Genomic DNA, 23,861 nt, shown 5'->3' with positions numbered 1-23,861 from the left:
AGCCAGGTTTAGGATGGAGTAAGCCACCAGTAGACATGGCCAACTCATTCTATGCTGACAATCTGATGGATGCTACGTACATCACTCTGAATCTGCATCGCATTCCTGGAGTGCTCCACATTCAAGGCGTCGGGCAGCAGGGTGTAGTGGTGGAAGGGTTGTTTATAATTCATGTTGGTGGCGACCTCCTGAGATTTCTTGGCTGCTGTCACGCTGAGCATATCCAAAGGTGTGTGATACCTGGTCTTGCTGGCTTCATAGCCCTTTTTGTACTCACGATCTGACTGCATTTTGGCTACATTCATGAAGTGAACCAGTTTAGGATCATCCTGAAGACTGCGAAATCCAATTTGTTTGCCTTTGGTTTTCTCATAGGCCTCTTTATATTTGAACTATATGAAAAAGAAGGGCAGATGGAAGTTTGATAGGGTCAACTGTAGGAAAGTGTTCAGTTGAATTTATATCACAGATTAAGCAATAGACAAAGTGTCTGAATCTACGTAACATCTAAGTTTTTAGTATTTTTAAATAAACAACTATCAAAATATTTCCAATGGATGGTCTTGGGATATGCTCTGGGGATAATTAAAAATGGAATAAATTACAGCTTATATCTAGATTAGACATAAGTAGATTCTCTGAATATGCTCAAAGGTTCCTAAAAAGTTTATTAAGGATTTGGTGTACATAGTTTTTACTATGTTTCTTTGATTAATTTGTATTACCTTATTAAGTATTTGCATAATCCTGAGTAAATTTCAGCAAAGACATTATAAAAATTAACATACTAGACTCCAGTGAATCCTAGGTAGCTCAGTGGTAGTAGCTCCCAATGCAGAAGACCTGGGTTCAATCCCTGGATTGGGAAGATCCTCTGGAGAACGAAATACCAACCCACTCCAGTATTCTTGCCTGGGAAATCCCACAGACAGAGGAACCTGGTGGGCTACAGTCCATGGGGTCACTAAGAGTTGGACACAATTTAGCAACTGAGCACATATTTGCATAATCCTGAGTAAATTTTAGCAAAGACATTATAAAAACTAGCATCAGTTCAGTTCAGTCACTCAGTCGTGTCCAACTCTTTGCGACCCCATGAATTGCAGCATGTCAGGCCTCCCTGTCCATCAGTTCTCTACTGGAGTTCACTCAAACTCACGTCCATTGAGTCAGCATACTAGACTCCAAATGAATATGTTTCGACTATATCAAGGTATTAAATCAATTTGTATAGAAAATAAAACTTAATTTGTAAAAAGTAAATTAAGTAAATAAGCATAAAACTCATGACAGAAAACTAAAATACTGTCATTTAATCTATAATTCTTCCTGGTTTTCCATAAGTCACCAGATTTTTTTCTTTATGGAAATTATAAAATATTGTATTCTTTTAAAATAATGGGAGACTTTTTTGATTTAGTGATACTTCAGTATACCAAGGTTTTTTTTCTTAACAAAATCCAAATAAAAAGTGGTCTTCACATTCATAATAATAATAATAATAATGAGAATTTCAAGTATTTCAGAGTTTAAAAAAGTCCTATCCTTGGTAACTGAATTGAGCTTTTAAATATTTTTAAGTGAAGCAAGATAAAAAAATTGGTACATAAGATATTAGGAAATATTTTTATATTACAACCTTTATTTGCTTTTTAATATAGCTCATATAACCTCATACACCATGTAAAGATTTGTAAAATACAAAAAAAGCTTGCTACTTTCAAATTAGACTTACATCACTAGCAATATTCCTTGAACTTTTTGCAGCAACAATGGGAATTGCATCTGGTCTCAAATCATAGCCCTTAGCAAGGGTTTTCTTCCAATCTGCTTTATAATGAGACTTGGAAAAAAGGAAAGATTATTTTAATATTTGACATAATTAAAAGAAAAACAGGATGCCAGAATCGTCATAATATATCCCTTACTATTAAAAAATTCAGAGTTAGGGCTCTTTGTTCATCTTTTAGCGATCTATTAGACTCTTTTTAAAAAATATATCAGTAAACTATATACACAGTATGATCTCAACTGCTGTAAAAAATGTATATGTTTGTATAAAAAAATCAGTGGAAAGGTAATGCTTTGAATGTGGGATAACAATACAAATTTTTCCATAATTTTCTATATTTTTCCATTTTTCTATAATAAGTATGTAATGCTTTTATTTTCTTGTATTTTTTGTATGAAGCATTTTAAACTTACACAAAGATGTGGATAGTAAAATAAAAAATTCAGACATAGTATTACCCTGCTTTAATTAACCTTAATGTTTAAACATTACTTATAATAGTAGGAAAAAAGTTTTAAATAAACCAAAAACATAAAAATGAATACTTAAAGATTGTTTATTTGGCAATAAAATAGAGTCTAAAATGTTAGGAAGAATGACTAAGTCATCTTTTAAGAAATGAACAGGTTTTATCCAGGTTTGATTATGTCTTTAAATTAGAATTTACCAATTTGATTTAAAAGCAAAATGAAATAATTCATAATAGTACATTTAAACATCACCACTAATTAAGTATCCAAGAGAGATGCTAGTCACATACAAAAAAAGACTTTCTGAAGAAAATTGTGGTGAGCATTTTTAGAAGTTTAACAAATAGCCAAAAGTCAGAGATAGCAATACTTAACAATTACTACAGATTGTGCACTCCTGATTTTCCAATCTGTTTGTCCTAATTTCTTTCACTTCTTAAAAAATGGAACACAGACTACCAGACTGATTTAACAGCTAATGAATCATGGCCCACAGTTGGGAAAAGTCTGCATTAAGTGAAATGAATGCTACCTCTAGCCTCATATTCTATGATAAGAATCCAATCTGGAGACTATTGATTTGCAAATTTGTCCCCATACAAGGAGGGCAAGGAGAAACTTAAGAAACAGGCTAAACTCTCCAGCTTGGTAGGTGACAGGTTTAATAAACAAGGGAAATTGGTGAGTGTTTTTGGGCAGTCACAAGACAAACAAATCTTTGCAACTGCCCACCAGAGCCATACTAGTTTATTTAGGCCTCAACTAGATTCAGTCCCGAGTGGTCTCAACAACACATTGGTCTCTCAAGGCCACGTCCTTGAAAATGGCTCCCACTGTGGGAACAGTGGGCAGAATGTACATTCCAAGGATAGGAGTGGGATAAGGAGCCTCCAATCGCCCAGGTCCAGCTCCAGGATCACCCGATAGTCTTGTCCTGTCAATGATCTTCTCCAACAGACTCAAGGGCCCACACTCAGTTGGCTTCCTCTAAAATTCTCAGTGCTGGAGTTACACAGAGCTGGAAAGGGGAGGCCCCTGATGCAATACTAAGACAGGCACCCAGCCAAATACTCACATCACTCATGTTGTAGGCATTGACCTTGGCTTGAATAAACTGGGGCACATCGGGGTCCATAGTGTACTTGTGCTTCACTTTCTCTCCCTCCACCTTGTAGTTCAACTAAAAACAAGGAGGCAGCATGCACACTGTGTTAGCTAACATAATGTAAGTTTCATCTAGCACATGTTCCTTTAAAAAGGAAGACTATCATTTGTGTTTTTCCATTTACAAGGCAGTTAGCTACTCTATCATGCAGAGGGAGTGTTGACAGACATGCTCATTCACTCATTTCACCAATATTTATTGCACAGTGGTGTGGGACAATTGGCAGTGTGGTAGGTCCTGTGTTTAAAGTGTTCAAGTTTATTTAATAAATAAATAAAAGCTGACCTTGGAGTTTATAGTCTTGCAGAGGAAACAGAAAAAACAAACTGCAAGATGGAGCTAGAATTTGTGGTGTAAATAAAATAACTTCAGGAAAGAAACAAAAGGGGACATCAAAGGCTCTCTAGAAAGGTACCACTGATACTCAAACATGGAGAAAGGGGAAGGGTCTGAGCAGAAGAGGAGCATTCAGAGTCCTGGGTCTGGAAAGGCACGGCCAGCTTGAGGGACTGAGGGTCACAGAGGGCTCTGAGGGGGTCCCAGAAGGATTAGACAGGAGGAGGGCAGGGCCACAGAGCTGAGGGCCTTTTCATTTCAACCAAGTTAACAAGTTTAGATTTTGAGTTCGAGGAGAAGATACTAACAGGCTTTAAGTATGAGAAGGACATGATTCGTGTTTTAAGATAGTCTTTTTGGTTGTCACGTGGGACCTCAGGCAGGGAGTCCAGATAATGGATTACTGTAGTTGCCCACATGAGACAGATGGGGACCAGAACTAGGGTTGGTGGCAGCTGAAAGACGGAAGTGCTGCGACAGGATGGCTGAGAGAGTGGGGCGGGAACCCAGCAGATGCACTGGTCGCATGGTTCACACAGCGAGGCATCAGCAGTGACTGCCAGGTTTCAAGCTTGAGTAACTAAGGAGATTTGATGGCATTTATTGGGAGTTCATAAACTAAGGGTAGGGTTTTCCTAGCTAACAGGAAAAACACAGGGAAAAGTGACACTTTGTCAGTACAAGAGAAGTTGCAAGAATCTATACCCTTTAGTGCCACTAAAATTGAATTAATCTTGAAACATCTGTGGTAATGTGGAACTCGTCTGAGAAATAAAATCCACAGTTAACCCTCAAATCCGAGCCAAAGAATGCATTTCCCGTCTTCAAATATCTGGGACCAAACACACATAATTTCTTCCCTCCTTTGTTTTCTACTTACCACTCTCTTTCTGGTGGAGGTATCATAACATGACTCTGAACTTATCAAATGAGGTGAAACACAGCATTGTTATTAGCCTCTGACTAAGAAAAAGGGTCCAGATAGACCTGAGCTTAGAAAGGAGACTCCAGACGACTCTGAAAGTAAACTACTTCACCCCTCCCTCGAGGCCTCTCTCAGAGTATCAGGCTATGGTTTTCTTTTTTTTTTGGCAAAAAGATTAAGATATTAATTAGCCTTCTTCTCATTTACCTAGGTAGAACTCTTTCAACTTAGAGCAATAAATATCTTGGGTTTGCAATTCAGACAAGGTCACAGATGATAATAGTGATAATTTCTTTTCACATCGATAATGTAGGGGTCTGCTTATGAACAACACAGACTCTCCACATTTGGAAAATAAAGCAAACTTGGAACATCTTCCTTCTCTCCTCCCTGTTCTTTTTCAAGTCCCAAGTTGCTTCAAAGGTAAAACCCTTTGAATATAGCTCTGAAAGCAGCTGATTTACTAACACAGATGCACACTCACGGATTGAGTTAAGAAGGACAGTGGAGTAGCTGGTCATGGGGTTATTCACAGACAAAACCATTTGAGGGGAAACCACTTACATCACTCAGCTGCTTTGTGTTGTGCTGAGCCAAAACCATGCCCATGGAATCAGGCACACTTGTGAACTTGATGGTATCTGGGTGCTGTCTGTACTTTTTCTCATTTAATGCATCGCCTGCTTTTTTGACCTTCTCAACCTCCAGAGAACCAATTGGTATCCATCCAAGGCCCTTGAAGAAGTGGTTGTACTCATCTTTATATACATTCTGTAAGAGAGTAATCTCAGATGAGAAGATATCCTAGAGCACACTCAAGGGACGTTCCGGAAATCTGCAATTCTATCCAGGGGGAAGGAAGAGCAGCCTGTCAGCATGCTTGTTTCTGCAGTGGCTCTCTTGGCTGTCTGCCACAGAGCTTCTTACTCAGAATTTGATCATAAGAAAAAGCAGGTCTGTCATTATACTCAAAAGAGTGCATTATACATTCCAAGAGGGAATCCAGGACACATATTTCCACAGGTACTGCTTAAAAAATGTGCCTCTTTTGACAATAAATTGGGCTTTCCCTTTGATTTCACTGAAAACTTCACAACTTTTGCATTTCACCCACACTGTTCACTTAGGCCCCTCTATCTCAGTGTAAGAGAGACATTCTCATTGAGCAAGAATAAATGAACACCATTTCTTCCTTTTACCAAGGACAATTTTTATAAAAACCTGGCTCCTGCAGCAGTAAATGCCCTGAATATTAAACACCTTCCTCATATAGCTCTCCATGAGTCATGCTGCAATCACAAAACCTTCCTGGTTCACTATGGATGACTCGCTATATAGAGACACATATATGAGAGTGTGACCTTGAGTTAAAACAAACAAAAAGACCTTCTTGAATTCAGAAAGAATAGAGAATGCTCATATTTTGCATTGTACATATCACCATTGAATCAGGCACACCAGGAGCAACCATTCCCTCTTGTTGAGAACCAAGGTGGCTTACATACTTATTAGAATATGGCACTATATTTGATCCATAAGTTAATAAAGATGTCAATGATTGTGATGAGAATACAGAAAGCTAGTAAAACACAGCTTGCCTATCACGCCTTTCTTATTGTTTCAATGATTGTGTATTTTAAAGTGCATTTTTCAAATATCTTATTGTATTGCAAAGTCTAACTAAAATAGGAAGAAATGATCGCCCATTTATTACAAACATCTCTAGGTCTGCTATATTATACATACTCACATCACTCTGAATTTGATTCACATTCCTGATATGCTCAAGACTCAGAGCATCAGGTAGGTATGTGTAATGATGTATCGGCTGCTTGTAGTTGACGTTGGTGGCAACATCCTGGGCCATCTTTGCAGCAGTAATGCTAACCATGTCCCCAGGGGTATGATAGCTGGTCTTGGTGTTTTCATAGTTCTTCTTGTATTCACGATCAGACTGTAACTTTGCCACATTCATATAGTGAACCAGCTTGGGATCATCCTGGAGGCTTCTAAAACCCACTTGCTTTCCCTTTGCCTTCTCGTAAGCTTCCTTGTATTTATACTGCAGAGGAAAAATTTGGTTAGCAGAGTCCTAAGCACTGGAAACATTGGGTGCAGCAAGTATATTCACACACAAAGAATATTATCACTTTCAGAAAGACTACACAAGAAATGCATTCTACAACCTCCACCCAACACCCTCCAACCTGAGAAAGTTTAGAGTGAAAGCATTTATTTCCAGCAGTGCTAGGTTATAAATGAGTGTCATGATAAATTCAGGACCAGTTTCGTTTCTTTGTTTTGAATTCTATAGATGATTTGCATGTTAAACTTTATATAAAGCCCACTGAGTTTTCATACTTAATATAAACATGACACATTCCAAAATGTAAGACCAATCTCTCCTAGTTTTCCAAGGATGTGAATTTTCCTATTCCAACATGTTAGTTCATATCACAGAATACTAGAAATACTTTTGTTTTCTATTCTGATTGGCCCAGTGATATGTATACAACAGGTGCAGAAGAAACTCTAAAGAACTCTACATGAAAGATGGTTATACTCATATCTCTTTGGGGTGGAGGATAGAAAATATTACTATGTTGTCTCAGGTTAACTTCATATGGTTTTTTAAAAAAAACCTCTTCTTTTAAGTGGCATCAACTTGGGTGCTGCATAGGCAGGTAAGTAGCTGGGCTTTCATCCAACCCCATTTCTCAGCAGCTACTCTCCGAGCTCACTGCTGAAGCAGTGCAGATGAATTGAGGAACTGAAGAATACGGGAGAAACCACTGAGCCTCTTCCCCGTCAGTAGAAACCTAACTGCAAAAGCTCTGCTGTCCAAGGTCTCTCACAGGTAAAATTGGCAATGGGGTATAGATTAAGTTATATTCCAGGTAATAGATCAAACCCTCGATTTTTATGTATGAGAATTCAAATCTACCCAAACTCTGAAGATGCTCTGCTCCAGCCATTTAAGCACTGATTTATAAACAACAGTTTAGCAGGCAAGAGGATTATCCAGTGATTTCTAGACATATTAGAAAAAGTTCTATGTAAGAGCTAAAAAGAGAAATGATAATGTCATATTTTAGACTTTCACTTCTCCTTAAACTAGATTTCATAGTGATGGGCAAACCTTTGAGGAACACATTTTCAGTACCAGCCCTACATGGAAGGCTGTAGAATTCTTATACCCTATCTTCTACATGGTCTGTATATGTGGCACCTTTCTTTTCTTGTCTCAAACCAAAATTGTAGCCTCTTTGAAGTTTGGGGGAGAATAGATACATGTATATGTATGGCTGAGTCCCTTTACTGTTCACCTGAAACCATCACAACATTGTCTGTTAATCGGCCATCCCCCAATACAAAGTAAAAAGTTAAAAAAGAAACTGTAGCCACTGGAATAGGGCATGACAGTGAAATCTATGGGTGTGCATGCTTTGGGAAAATTTTGTTCTTCAATGATGGGAAGAAGTCAAGTGTATATATTTTTTCTATTACAGATGAAATGGGTATCAATTCTACTATAGATGAAATAAATCAAAATTATATTCTAGAAAAATGGGCTTTTTACATTTGGTTTATAAAATCTATCCATTTTATCTAACATCTTCTCAACCTTCTTAATACAATTATAATGCAGACAGTCATCTGAATTTAACATGTTAGTGTCAGTCAGGGTGTTCTCCTTGAAAACAAATGGGAGCGGTGAAATGTGTCAGGAAAGGTAATTTGGGCTATGAATCAGAGGAGAAAGCTGCTTTCAGATTTATGACAGCTGTACCAAGTGGGGTCAACTGAAAAGAATCACAAATTATTGAAAAAGTGACAGGTTTTCAAAGCAGTATTTGTGGAGAATTTCAATGTCATTAATTCAACATATTGTTTTCAACGTGGTATCACTTTAACAAGCACCTATTTAATTATTTTTAAAAAATGCAATCTACCAAGATTTCACCCAGAGTTTTTACTCACGTCACTGGCAATGTTTCTCGATGCCTTGGCTGCAGTGATGGGGATAGCATCACCCAGCACATTGGTGCCCTTGGCTATTAAATCATGCCAGTCCCGTTTATAACACACCTGGGATGGAAAAGGAAAAAGATGTCGGCATGCTGCGGAGTAATTAGCCACAGTGATTCCTCAACAGCTGGGATTGTTTTGTTCTTTCCCAGAGATAAGCTAGAAGAATCTCCTATAGCATATACAGTTTTGAGAAGTCACACTAATGGTAAACCAACTATATTTCAACTTAAAAAAGGTCACTTTAGCAAAATGTCATACTTTATACAGCATAAAGTTACTAGACTCCGTACTAATTATTCACCCAAGTCTGGTTTAGGCACATATTGAAGAGGGACACTGAGAAACTGGAATGGATCCAGGAGAGTAATCAAGGTTCTAGAAACCACAGTATGTGAGGACCAACTGGAGAAAATGAAATTGTTCCATCTTATGAAAGAAAGATCCAAGGAAGACCTGTAGTTAGCTTTAAAAATTTTAGGGTTATTGGTTAAAAAAAAAAAAATCATTTATCCTTATTTTTCTGGAGGATTAAAAAATTCCTCCAAGTGCAAAACTAGGAAAATGAGAGGAATAGGGGTTGAGGTCTAAACAAAGAAAAAGGGTATCCCCTAAGAGTTGTCCTAGTACACACTGGGTCAGGAGTAAAGAATCCGCCCACAATTCAGGAGACTAAACCACCACCTCCACCACACTTGAAGAGGCCGACTCAGGAAGTTCAGAACAATCATTATGAGGTATGATCTAACAGGGTTATAGAGAAAATTGACCTAAATTGTCAAGGCCTTGTCATACTCTAAAATTCTGTTATTTATTATCAGGTCTGGATTTCACACCCCATCACAAACCATACTTACGTCACTTAAATTGTAAGCATTGCACTTGGCCTGAAGAAATTGAGGAAGATCAGGACTCATCGTATATTTATGTTTCACATCTTCTCCTTTAGCTTTGTATAAGATCTACAACACATAGTCACAAAAATAAAATGCATTATGGATGGTAGAAAAAGGAAAATATATTAATCACATGCTTAAAGGAGTTTTTCTTGGCATAATCTCCCACTATTTCTATTGTTTAAAATGATCAAAGGCATCTTCCTATTTTAAGAAACTCAAGATCTTGATATCTTAAGGAAAACACAACAGCCTCTGTATTGGAAAGAAAAAAATCCCAAGAAAATTGAAATCTTTGCTTGACAGAAATGAATAAAAATTGAGTTCAAATGTGAAATCCTAACATGGATAAAACAATTCACTAAAGCCAGAAAAAAGTCATTTTTTTGTTATTAGAGTTAGTAGTTCTTACAGTCTCGTGTTTTGTTCGTTTGTTTTTTATTCTTAGAAAAAGTTAGCTAGAATGAGTCAATTCTGCTAAAAAACTTTCTATTATAAATCATATCAGTAAGGCACATAATAATTTTCTCATAATGTAAAGGTGCCTACATGTAAATCTAGCATATGCAAAAGGTTTACAACTTCAAATTTGCCCTATTTTGTCATTTTAAAGATGTCTGAAAGACATCAAAATGTGTGGCATAGGAATCGTACTGTGTCCTCCTCTTGATAATTAAAAAAAAATTGCTTAATTTCTAAAACTAAAACAGAATCAGAATCTCAAGCAGATTTTTCATCTCTTGATTATCATTTATTGTGTATACCTCTACTTCTTTCAGAGAAGGCAATGGCACCCCACTCCAGTACTCTTGCCTGGAAAATCCCATGGACGGAGGAGCCTGGTAGGCTGCAGTCCATGGGGTCGCTGAGGGTCAGACACGACCAAACAACTTCACTTTCACTTTTCACTTTCATGCGTTGGAGAAGGAAATGGCGGCCCACTCCAGTGTTCTTGCCTGGAGAATCCCAGGGACGGGGGAGCCTGGTGGGCTGCCGTCTATGGGGTCGCACAGAGTTGGACACAACTGAAGTGACTTAGCGGCTACTTCTTTAGCATGGAATACCATATGGAAACCAGTGTACATGTATCACAAGTAAAATCTGAAATGACTAATATCTAAATGAATCCCCACCCAAATACAAAATAATTCCTTGCAGGAATCTAAAAGCTATCTTCACTTCTTCCTCACTGCCTTTAGAAACCATCTCTACTCATTCTGAGAGTCTCATTAATTTCATCTTCTAAACATTTCCTTTCCCACAGCTATTGTCTGAGTTAAGCCCAAATAAGGCTTCTGTTGAATTTCTGTAGCAGCTTTCTAATTCATCTCCTTGCCTCCAGTCCTTCCCTTCTCCAATACAACCTCGGCATTTTTTGCCAATTACTTTTAAAACACAGATCTCATTATAGAACTCCATGGATTAAACATCTTCAGAACTTCTTGTTACCTACCCACTGAAGTCCAGACTATGAATTAGCATGCAAGACCTTCAATAATTGATTATAATCCTGGATTCGTCATCCTTCACTGTCCTTCCATTCACTAGTTCTTGACAGTCATGTTTTTCGTTTTGTCAGGAAAGTGGCATTTCTTATTTGCCAGAGAGGCTCTGGCAAGGAGTTGCTCTCTCCCCTTGTACCTACTTAGCACTGCCTCTCCTGTAACATGTCTCTCTATACGGTGATGCTGTTTCTATCCATGCTTCTGTCTTATACTCTTGTCCTGTATTTGTTTTATCCTACATCCTACTCATTCTCATCCATCTTTATATCATCAGCACATAATACAAAAGTATTCAAAAACATTCATTCATTGAATTAATGAGTGAGTGCTTTTGATGTCCCTTTATTACTCTTCCATACACCAAAATTTCCTTTAGATCTATGTTTAGCCAGAGCATATACATTGTTCATGGACAGGCAGGCAAACAATTTACTAATCTCTGCCAAGACATAAGTAAAGTCTAATAATTGTGTATGATGATTTCTGAGGTGCAAAATCAACTACTCGTGTATTATTTCACTGTATTAATATTTTACATAGGAAAAGCAAATACAGAAATCTTTATATAGAATGGACTATGATGAATTTGCCACAATAAGATGTGGGGATTTAAGAATAGAATGTTTTGTACTATGTCAAATTTATTCAATAACACAGAATTTCGAGGCAGTTAGAAATGGAAGATGTTTAAAAAAAAAAGGAAAAAAGCAAAATAGAAAATGTTAGTATCCAAAGTAAAAATAATTATAATTATTATTTTTAAATAAATAATTCTAAAAGGAACAGAATAAAATTTTCAAATTTGTCCAGAGAATAAAAATGGCAAGCTGATTTTTTTAAAGCCCCTCCATCCTCTTGCATGCTCGGTTTTGTTGTACTCACATCACTGACTTGCTGTGTGTTCTGTTTTGCCTGGACCATAACTGGGGAGTCCACGATGCTGGTAAATTTGAGGGTATCTGGATGTTGCCTGTACTTCTTTTCATTCAGGGCATCACCTGCTTTTTTAACTTTTTCTACCTCCAGACTGCCAATGGGTACCCAGCCTATGCCTCTCATCCAGTTGTTGTAGTCTTCCTTATAGACATTCTACAGCAAAAGAGGAAGAGAGGAGTGAGTACCCCAGGCAGTGGGTTCTCTCACAAGGCTCCCACCTTAGAGGGAGACTGTCTAGTGGAATAAACATCACTTACATCGCTCTGTATGTGCATCATGTTTTTAGACAACTCCAGGTCCATGGCATCAGGCAGGTAGGTGTAGTGATGGAGTGAATGCTTATAGTTGACATTGCTGGCAACATCTTGAGCTTTCTTAGCTGCCACAATGTTGACCATATCATGGGGCGTGTTGTGTTTGGTCTTTGTCTTCTCATAGTCTTTTTTATACTCCCGGTCTGACTGTATTTTGGCCACATTCATATAATGAACCAGTTTAGGATCATCTTGGAGACTTTGTAAGCCAACCATTTTCCCTTTGGCTTTTTCATAATCTTTTTTGTATTGGACCTATTGGAAAAAAAGGTGGGTATATATTTTAAGTTAGGAAGATTTTACTGAACATTTGAGACAGTGATTTGAAGCAACTGAGCTCCCCAGAAATTATTTTCATAACCAAACAATTTGATATTGGCCTGTATATATTTGCAATGTAGCCTGGTAAAATTAAAATTAAATGAGTCCATTTGGTTGCCTGTAGTTGCTTCTGCTACCCAAGAGAGGTTGGGGTGGGGGTGTTACTATAATCCACATCAGTGACAAAGTAAAACAAGTTCTTTTCCACTTGGACAGTGATAGAGACAATGAAAACTTAAATATTTGGACTCCTCTGGTGGCTTATACCGTCTGAGCCACCAGGGAAGCCCAAATATTTCACAATCTCCACCAATTATACTATGCTTCTAAAACCAAATACCTAGCTATTTTAGGAGCAGTAGTAGAAGAATCTTACTAGTAATAGTACAATTTTAATAAGTCTTTGGATATTCAAAAGCAGACCCAGAACAAGTAATATGCAACACTAATTGACTCTGAATAATAAAGTGGAGAGACCTGAGCTTCCTTGAGGAGACCTGGGAAGAAGCCCAGGAAGCTGAGAAGCAGAGACATGAAGGAAAGTTTGTGTGAATGTTGGGATGGGGTGGCTGGAAGGGAACACCACAGAGAAATGAGATCAATGAGAAATCCTGGAGCAGGGCTTTTAGGACATAGACTTCCATTATTCAATCTTAGTGTATTTACATTGGGGCAGTGTTAACTTCACATCAGTCAGTCAGTCAAGTTGTGCTTGGGATTTGGAAGGATACTAAGCAGCAGCAGCTGTGTTCCATCTCTGGATCGTGCAGAGGAGAAAGAATAAGTCCAGGGAAGGAGAGCCCAGCTGAGCCAGAGCAAAACCATCCTGTGCAAATCAGGAGCCTGAGGTGGTCAGAAAGGTAAAGCCTCAGGCAAAGTAGCAATGGTGGGGAGGGCATCCTACTTCTGGCAGGACAGCAGGAAAGGCCTTGAGGCCATTTTATTTACATCTCACAGAGGAAGTGACTTCAATTCCCGTCTGGATTGAAATAAGATAAGAAAAACAAGTCTTGACTTTAATGAAACCTAATGACTGACTATTAGGGGCTCCGGCACTGGAAGTCCATTCATCAGTCTGTAGACGCAAAGAAGTAAAAACAGAGGTATGGGAAAGAGAGAATTCATAGAAATTAAGCAAGTTTTGAGATAAAAGTTTACCATCAGGAGGTTATGATGATGTAAATAGCAAGTAACTTCTTTATATCTATCAGAGGAATGACATGAATTTGTGCAGAATTATAAAAGAGAATTTAAAATTAGGGGGCTTGATTAGAACAGATCACTCAAGGTTATACAAATCCTTACCCCCAAGAAAATTCAGATCTGTTTAGAGAATTTTCCTTCCTGAATTGTTTCAGCCTGGCTTGCTCCAAGTCAGGGACACCAGACATGGTGACTTGGGTAACAAGCCCACCAACCCACATTTTCTGGTTACACACAGGAGACCACCAGCTGGACTTACGTCACTTGCTGCCTGCCTGGCTGCTTTGGCAGCTTTGATGGGAATCGCATCAATTCTCAGGTCATATCCCTTCTTGCTCAAATCTTTCAAATCTGCTTTGTACAAATTCTGCAAGAAAAATGTCATTTGAAGATAGACCACATGCAGAAAAGGCTTAACCCTCCATGAGCAACTGAACCCTCGTGCACACCTCACTGATATTGTAGGCATTGACTTTAGCCTGAATGAACTGGGGCAGGTCCGCTGGCAGACTGTACTTGTGAATAACTTCCTCTCCTTTGGCTTTGTAGGCAACCTGAAAGGGAATACAAAGCATAAACAAATGAATAAAGTACAGGAAAGTGTTTAATGGCACAGGAAAATTTCTGAGCAGATCACACTGCATAGAGGAGTTTTTTATGAAACACACACTCAGAGCCATCTCCATATTCACTTGAAAATATCTGTAGGCATTTAAGTCTCCTATGCCATTGCACAGGGTCTGATCTTAGTGCCAGTTTAGCCTTGGCAAAAGTCCCTTGGTATGAGATAAGAACCTCCAGATTGAGGTGGGGCACCTACCTAGAAGCCCAGGGAGGTGACCCAATGACAAAGATAACCTCCAGACACTTTTTTGAGCATAGGAAAAGATAATAGGGTAGGATTCACAAACTCCCTATATTATACTTTGTGAGCAGTGAGTGACTAACAGAACTTAGGGATAGTTTTTACTAAGCATGATTTTTGTGTTAACTCTGACTTAAAATAGTAACTCCTTCATATGATATAGTATCTACATTCACTTTCCTAATCTTTCCTAGATACAAGTTTGTGTTTCTGATTATCAAAGAAGTCCCTCTTACCTTGTCCTTGGAAAGCAACGTATAATTGTGCTAAAAAAAATTGTCAGCACAAAATACACAATCTTCTAAAGATATAAATAGGGTGTGACTTTTATTAATGAAAAGCTGAGGGATTATACTGTTGCTCACATACTCAAGTCTCTTTAGATTGTGTGATAAGTACAGTGATCATTACATTTGGAATACACATATATTTGTATTAGTTAACATTTAAATACAGAGAGAATTAGCACTTACATCACTCCTCTGGGCTTGGTTAATCTTAGATTGTACTATAATTGGAGCATCTTCAATTGAAGTAAACTTGAGAGTATCTGGATGTTGGCGATATTTTTTCTGTTTGATGAATTAAAAAGACAAAAAGAATATTACTTTCACCAAAAGCTAATATGTATCAAAATCTTACAAATTCATTTTGTAGGGACAAGAATTTTTCCTGATTTTTAAAATGTAAAAATACTAGATTTTTTGTTGTCTTGGGTAGGTGCAGGGGGAATGAATACAATACAAAAGCCAGCATTTTAAGAGATTCGTTTTAATTTTCAATTGTTTGGGGAAAGTACAGACCAATACAACTTTCACGAACCGACTTCACTCTCTTAATTTCTTGCTTATGATATGAAAGAAGGCACTGTCAGCTCAGTAGAATCCTGAAACCTCACAGAGCTTTCTAAAGGATTAACAGAAAAGAGGCAAGGACAAGTGGAGTAGTTTTACATGACACTTAGAAGCTCTCAGGGGTGCCATTTTCCCTGTCACAGTTTTCCAGTTGAGGAACTAGGGCAACAGCTCTGGGTTACCAACAAAGAAGGGAGGACTTTCACTTTGCAAGCCTTAATGTGGTTAATACATAAATTATCACCAAAGTGCTGAAGAGACACAGGAGAGGGGACAGTGGGAAGGTGTCTCAATTGGGAGCTATCAACATCAGCCACCCTCATTCCTATATTCTTTTCCTAGTTTTCTTCCTTCATGCATATTATAATCCCTCTCTGTGTATATAGAAGCATCCCCTCTTTCCACTTCAGATTTCTGAAAACCACCAACCCAGAAGAGCTCCTTCTGTATGACCTCTCTTGAGTAGATAAAGGAGTTTCTACCCAAAATAAACAAACAGCAGTACAAAACAACAAGAACAAAAACTTGGGTGTGGAAGACAACCCTCACTTGGCACCTCTGATCCTGCTTCGTGTGGTCTAACTTCCTGGATGACAGATAAACCTTACAGCAGTGGCAATGTTCAGCTGTTGTCAAAGAAGGGACTGCTTTAAGAACCCCAGGATCATCACTGTTTCTTTTTAGACTGAATAACAATATATATACTACTTCAAAGTCATCAGGAATATAGCACAGGGAACAATAATACTTCAAAGAAAAGTGTTTCTATAATTGTCATTATATGCATAATTTACAATCACCATATTTTGGGGGAAAAATATGCGTATGCCCAGTTGGACAACCAAAATGTGATATAGCCATACAAAGGAATACTACTAATAAAAAGAAACATATTTCGGACACATGTAGAAGTATGGATGAACCTCAAAAACATTACGCTAAGTGAAAGAATCCTGATTCAAAAGATATTTCTGGAAAAGACAAAATTATAGAGATGGAAAGAAGATCTGTAATTGTCTGGGGTCGAAAATGGGTGTGGGAATTTTGGGGGAAAAAAAAATTTAGCATCTTAAAATTCAATTGTGGGTCTGACATCACTGAATATATGCCAGCAGCCAACTCCCTCCTAACTATTTTGAAGGCAAAGTATGTGAGTAGCCTCCATAATTTCAAATATTCTTTTTCCTGCTGCTAAAACAATTCCTAACTAGTAGGGGGAATCTCGGAGAAGGCAGTGGCACCCCACTCCAGTACTCTTGCCTGGAAAATCCCATGGGCGGAGGAGCCTGGTAGGCCGCAGTCCATGGGGTCGCTAAGAGTCGGACACGACTGAGCGACTTCACTTTCACTTTTCACTTTCATGCATTGGAGAAGGAAATGGCAACCCACTCCAGTGTTCTTGCCTGGAGAATTCCAGGGACAGAGGAGCCTGGTGGGCTGCCGTCTCTGGGGTCGCACGGAGTTGGACACGACTAAAGTGACGCAGCAGCAGCAGCAGGGGGAATCTCATGAAACCCAAGGCCAAAATTGAAGCAACCTTGAACTAATCTCTTGATACATCCAGTGACCTAACCAAACTTCCAGTCCAGCCTCCCTTGACCATGATGATTTCACTCCTGCTTTATGTATTTCAAAGTATATTACTCACTTACTAGCTTGCTTCTGAAAAATAAAGATGTGTTTACCATTCAAAAAAAAAAAATCGGTTGTGGGGATGGCTATACAACTGTACGGATTTAATAAAACTTGTCAAGGTGTGCACTTAAAATATGTAAATTCTGTGGTATGCAAACTATACCTCAATAAAGTTGTTGAAGATATTTCTGCCATCAATGGTTAACATAAATGACTTTGGTGATGTGAAGGGGTACAATTATCTACTGAGATAATGAAAACACGTGATAATTTGGTTTCTTCCTGTAGCAACAATACCAGAAAATGAGGTGGTAAAGGAGGCCCTTCCCATGGTTTGGGGGAGTTTAACATGGCACATTCACAACTCTGTCTCTGTGACACACAGAGAGGTGATGTCTGTACCTCATTCAGAATGTCTGACGCTCGCTTTGCCTTTTCCATTTCTAAGGACCCATAAGGCACCCAGCCACAACCCTTCATCCAGCTGTTGTAGTCAGCTTTGTATTCCACCTAGAACACCGAGAGAAAGGTTATACTTCTTTATTCAGAGCCATCCTTATTTGTAAAATCATTAACATTTTTCCCCCCAAAATGCTTGTAAGATTTCTGACCAGATTCCTTACTCCATGCATTGAAGTTATTTTAAACATTTCCTTGGGGAGAGATTTTTAACAGTCCTTAGGTTTTCACTGTTCTTTCTAGTTGGCATATATTCTCCTTCATTCTTATTTCCCAAGTATGTGGAATTATAATTCCGATCCGGAAAATGCTAAATTCAAAACTATATTTCAAAGAACAAATGAAATTGCTATATTTTGATCATCAGATCTGTTTGCTCACTAGAACACTAGTATTGTGTTTCTATGTCACTAAAGGCCATATTGAAGATGGATAATTTTGCTTATTTGCTGATAAGACTTGATAGTAATTATTTGTACTAAGTGTTTACACACATTGCCTTCACGTGTAATGGTCAGCTTAAGAGTGTTTCTCCATTAGCTAACAATGCATTTTAAAATAGTTGTATTCAATAATTTGCTTATGGAGAGCGGTTATCATTTGGAATTGAACCTATCTGGGGGACAGTTACTTGATGCTATTAAAATAATAACCTACTCTTAACCAACTTTTGTTGTCTGGCTATAGATGATACCTAAAACATATGCTCTAGATACAAAATTTAGATCAGTGGGGGCCTTTTAAATGGAATGAAAAATCAAGAAACCACTGGTTCCTGCCTTTGAGAAAACTGATCTATTTGGGAAGATGAGACATAAAAAAAATGAAACAAACAAAAGGATAATAATGCATAAAATAGAATTTTTAGTCATGAGAATGTAAAATTGTACAGCTGATATAGAAAATAGTATAGCAGTTTCTCAAAAAATTAAAAATAGAACTATTTTATCATCCAGAAATTCTACTTCTGTGTATATACTCAAAAGGATTGAAAGCGGGGCCTTAAAGATATTCATGCACCCATGTTCATTGTAGCATTATTCTCAGTAGCCAAAAGGTGGAAACTACCCAAATGTTCACTGACGGATGAATGGATAAATCAAATACCATATATACATGCAAATTGGAACATTATTCAGCCTCAAAAAGGAAGGAAATTGTGACACACACACTATGAATGAACCTTGAGGACATCATGCTAAATGATATAAGCCAATCAGAAAAAGGCAAGCACTACATAATTCCATTGATGTGAGATCAAAGAAAGTAGAAGGGTGGTTGACAGGGGCTGAGGGGAAGAGGAAATGGGGATTATTTAATGCACATAAGATTTAATTCTTGTAAGATGAAAAAGTTCTGAGGCTGATTTTACAACAGTGTAATTAACTGCTGCTGAACTGTACACTTAAAAATGGTAAATATGGCCAACTTTATGTTATGCATATTTTACCACTAAAAAAAACTGAATTGTTAGGACAAGGTGTTCAGTTGTATAGCTCAGACAAATTGATTTGCCTAAAGATGTTTTGATCTGCAGGAAAAAACCCAGCTATTATAAAAAGTAATATGATAAATCATACATTTTATTTTCAGACAAGATAGCAACCTATACAAAATTTACTGACTGATGAATGTGATAATTATGCTAATAGTGATGATAAAACTAGCAAATGTTTATTGAGAATTCACCAGGGCCTGGCACCATGCTAAGAGTATTTTGAATGCATTTAAATAATCACAACAATTCTTTTATATTATTCCAATTTTATAAGGAGGACTCTAAACTCAGCAAGTTTGATCAGTTTCCCAAAAGCAATATGATGGGGTGCCTGCCAACCCCAGGCCTTTCTAACTCTGAAGAGTGTGCTCTCATAGAATCCCCAGGATCATTTTCTCATCACATATTGGCTACACACAGAAGACAGTGTAGACATTTATGAGAATTGCCAAAAACATCACTAAGCTTAGAAACCCTTCTCAGTTTCTACCTTAAATAGCAGGAATAGAGAAAATCTGGTTACTCACATCGCTCTGCAGTGCATAAGCCTTCTTGGCAAGATCCACATTAACGCTGTCGGGCGGGTAGCTGTAATTGTGTAAGAGGTGCTTATAGTCTACATCGCTGGCAATTGCCTGAGATTTCTTAGCATGAGTGAGTGGGAGCATGTCGAGAGGTGCCGTGTAGATAGTTTTTGACTTTTCATAGTCTTTACGATATTCACGCTGTGAACAAGAAATTACCAATTATTAATACAAACCTTCAATGGATTTGCAGAAAAGCAGAGATCTCTATTAAGCAATAAATACAAGTTAGAGATACAGACCCAAACATCTAGTTAGTGATTTTTTTCTTAGAATTTGATGTTTCACTTGTTGAACACCTCCCCCCTCAAATCACACATGGACAGATTTTCTCCAATCTTTTTTTTTTAGATTAAAGAGAAATTGTCAGACATTATGAATGGGCCACAGTTTCTGGTTCAGCCAACTATTATTTTATTTTAAAATAGGGTTTTTCAAGGACCACTAATAAGCATTATTTCTACCAAGGTAATAATTGTTGAAGAGTTTTCCACTAAAAAAGTATTTTTTAAATTATCAAAAATTATATGACAATCACTTCATACTTCTGATTGTATAAAATGAATACTTTGTAAATAGGGCTGTACACTTGACTTCTTGACTTTTCTAAAGTCATCTTTAAATGAATAGTTACTGATTTTTCAACCTGACTATTCTAGTTTGGACAATAAATAAGCTCCACTGAGAACCCCAAAGGTTTTTGTTCATACTAAGTTTAATTTTGGTTACAATTTAAAAGAAGCTTCAGATTTCAGCAGCTACAAGACCTCAAAGGAGAAAAATTTATGAAACTGAGCCATGAAAGTAACCTTGGTCTTTATGTACAGTGTTCTCATAAACCAGATGTCCTGACTGGGCCTCAGAAGGAACTTTCATTGGCTGGTTTTCTGGAATGGTTGGAGAGGATGCTAATTAGGTCAAAGCCCAGCTTCATCATGTTTGCTCACCAATTACCTTAACAGAAAAATTCCGGCCCAGTACTCTTAGGAAAATTCTAAACCCATTATATTTCCCTATAATCACATAAGGGTGATTACAGTGATCCAAGGTAGCAAGTATGGATGTGCATTATCAAGTTCCTGTAGGAATTCCTTCTGCAAATCATCTGATCTTTTAGCTTTACTAGGGGATGTAATCTTCCTTTTAATCTTTCATGGGTAGTCAGTTTCATAGAATAAATCTCTCTCTTAACTGTTTAATCTAGGCCCTGGTTTATGATGTTAAAATATGGCCACTTTCTGATGGCATGCAAGAACACCTAAAAAAAACTTTGTCTTTATTAGAAATAAACAGATAAAGCAATGTTGTAATAGCAGTTGGTGTGTGGAAGTGCTTTTGACTAAACTGTTTCCGTCATGCAGCTTATCCCTTGACCAGGTATCAAACTCATGCCCTGGCAGGGAAAGCACAGAGTCCTAACCGCTAGATCACCAGGGAATTCCCTCATTTATGTTGTTCTAACTCTCGTTCAAATTCAAACCAGCTCACACCTGTCAGTACATATAAAAGGTTGTCAAAGATCCAAATGGCTATATTTCTAAGTTGAAGTATAGTTGATTTACAATATTAGTTTCAGGTGGATAGTAAGTCAGTAGTTTTATAGATTACATTCCGTGAAAAGTTACAAGATAATGGCTATAACTGTGATAATTCTGTGCTCTAAAATATATCCTAATTGTGTATCTATTTTATACATAAGCAGTTTGTATCTCTTAATCCCCTACCCCTATCTTGCCCCTCTCTCCCTCTTCCCACGGGTAACTACAAGTTTGTTTTCTGTATCTATCTCTGTTTTGTTATGTATGTTCATTTTATTTTCTAGATTCCACACTCAAGTGATATCATACAATATTTGCCTTTCTCTGACTTATTTTACAAACATAATATTCTCTAGGTACAACCACACTGCTGCAAATGGCAGAATTTCCTTCTTATTTATGGCTGAGCGATACTCAATAGTATACATATACCACATCTTGTTTATCCATTCATTTGTTGGACACTTAGGTTGCTTCCATATTTAGCTATTGTAAATAAGGCTGCTGCGAATACTGGGATGAATGTATCTTTTTGAACTAGAGTCTTCCTCTTTTCTAGGTATAAGCCCAGAAGTGGGACTGCTGGATCATATGGTAGCTTCACTTTCAGTTTTTCAAGGAACCTCCATACTGTTTTCCATAATGGCTGCACCAATTTACATTCCCACCAACAGTGTAGGAGAGTTCTCTTTTCTCTATATCCTTGCCAATATTTGTTATTTTTAGACTTTTGATGATAGGCATTCTAATAGATGTGAGGTGATATCTCATGGTTGTTTTGATTTGTATTTCTCTAATAATTAGCTATGTTGAACATTTTTTTATTTTAAATTTATTTTTTAATTGAAGGATAATTGCTTTACAGAATTTTGATGGTTTCTGCCAAAAAATCAACCATGTTGAACATCTTTTCATGTGCCTGTTAGCCATCTATATGCCTTCTTTGGAAAAATGTCTATTCAAATTTTCTGCCCTTTTTTTTTTGGATTGTTTCCTTGATACTGATCTGTATGAGCTGTTTATATATTTTGGATGTTAACCCCTTGTGAGTTATATCATTCGCAAATATTTTCTATTTCATAGGTTGTCTCTTCATTTTGCTATGCAAAAACTTCCCTAACCCTAATTTGTTTTTGTTTTTATTTCTTTTGCCTTATGAGACAGATCCCCCCAAATATTACTACAATTTATATCAAAGAGTGTCCTACCTAGATTCTCTTCTAGGAGTTTCATGATTTCAGGTCTTTAATGCATTTTGAGTTTATTTTTGTATATGGAGGGAATGCTCTAATCTCACCCTTTCACACATGGTTAAAATGAAAGCAAAAGATATAAATGCCTTTCTCTTTCATCATGAAAAACTAATATTTCAAGCTATGTTGAACATTCTTACCACTCTTAAGGGATTCGCTAAGCATTTTAAAATATAGTGTATATTATAATTTGTGATAGTGTATGTTTGCCTCTCTATGCTAAGAATTTTAACTGGAAGATGATAGATGGCCTAAAGGCAATATTTAAGGAATCCATGAATTCTCTGAAAGGTAAAGGTGCAAAAAACCTCCATTTTTCTGGAGAGATAATCCAAATATTTTATCAGATTCTCAAATGTAACTATAATTAATGGTATATTTTTCCTTAGATCTAGGTCAATACTAATTACTAAAGTCAATAAAGAGCAAGGTTCACTATACTAAGATTTTTATCTCTGACTCATGATTTTTCTTTCAAAATAAGTCCACTTTTTAAAACTTAATTTTAGAAGTTACTCTTCAATTAGAAAATATGAAAATACCTTAATGTTTTCCAAATGATGCTAAAAATTATACTCAATATTCTACTAAATATGAGCACATAGGTCTTTCAAAGTGAAATGGTAATCAAGTACAAATAATTTATCTCCTCAAACATGAGGGGAACAAAAACTTGGGGAATCATTCTACTTTTAAAGTTCTGCTCAGCAGTTTGTTGTTGTGAACCTGATGCAATCCTTTTACATCATTATCCTTGGCCATATTAACTGGGACACAATACTAAAAACAAGACAGATTGAGAAAAGCACTCACATCACTCTGGTTTTTGGCCGTCTTCAACGAGTGCAGCATCTTGGGGTCATCATTAATACTAAGAGCTCCAGTCATCTTCCCTTTGCTTTTCTCATAGTCTTTCTTGTACATCACCTGTAAGGACATCACACGAGTGAGATCCCACTCATCAGGAAGCATCATTGAGGCCCCCGCGCCCAGGTGCCCAGGCCATACTCACATCACTAGCAATCTTGGTGTTGGCTTTGGCTGCCAGCAGGGGAATGGCGTCCACCTTAATGTCAAACTTCTTAGCTTTGGTCTTCTCCCAGTCATGTTTATAAATATTCTGGACAGAAAAATTTCAGCACAGGAATTTTAAGAACAATAACTAATACAGATTAACTCAGTAAAAATTTAAAAACAGATCGAAACTTTGTATATAGACTTACTTTACCTACTTAATACTATATTTACCAAATGATAATATAGCTTATTATCTATCCTCTAGC

The 23,861-nt window shown here is 37.3% G+C and overlaps 1 protein-coding gene across 30 annotated transcripts in view; it reads right to left on the bottom strand.

The window, feature by feature from the left end:
• NEB (nebulin) overlaps positions 1-23,861 on the bottom strand; it is a 218,281-nt gene that overhangs the window by 159,249 nt on the left and 35,171 nt on the right. For all 30 annotated transcript variants that reach the window (XM_044935534.1, XM_025261488.2, XM_025261512.2 and 27 more), the window contains exons 26-41: positions 23,591-23,698; positions 23,392-23,505; positions 19,731-19,928; positions 17,649-17,756; positions 15,231-15,329; positions 14,342-14,446; positions 14,152-14,259; positions 12,312-12,623; positions 12,001-12,207; positions 9,575-9,679; positions 8,670-8,777; positions 6,439-6,750; positions 5,253-5,459; positions 3,338-3,442; positions 1,736-1,843; positions 81-392 (exon numbers count right to left, since the gene is read on the bottom strand). In XM_044935534.1, the coding sequence (XP_044791469.1) occupies positions 81-392; positions 1,736-1,843; positions 3,338-3,442; positions 5,253-5,459; positions 6,439-6,750; positions 8,670-8,777; positions 9,575-9,679; positions 12,001-12,207; positions 12,312-12,623; positions 14,152-14,259; positions 14,342-14,446; positions 15,231-15,329; positions 17,649-17,756; positions 19,731-19,928; positions 23,392-23,505; positions 23,591-23,698 (2,616 nt within the window). The remainder of the gene's footprint in view (positions 1-80; positions 393-1,735; positions 1,844-3,337; positions 3,443-5,252; positions 5,460-6,438; positions 6,751-8,669; positions 8,778-9,574; positions 9,680-12,000; positions 12,208-12,311; positions 12,624-14,151; positions 14,260-14,341; positions 14,447-15,230; positions 15,330-17,648; positions 17,757-19,730; positions 19,929-23,391; positions 23,506-23,590; positions 23,699-23,861) is intronic.

This window comes from Bubalus bubalis, chromosome 2, assembly GCF_019923935.1.
Source record: "Bubalus bubalis isolate 160015118507 breed Murrah chromosome 2, NDDB_SH_1, whole genome shotgun sequence".
Taxonomy (NCBI): Eukaryota; Metazoa; Chordata; class Mammalia; order Artiodactyla; family Bovidae; genus Bubalus; species Bubalus bubalis.
The sequence above is the reverse complement of the archived record's forward strand: the minus strand, read 5'-3'. Positions and strand labels throughout refer to the sequence as shown.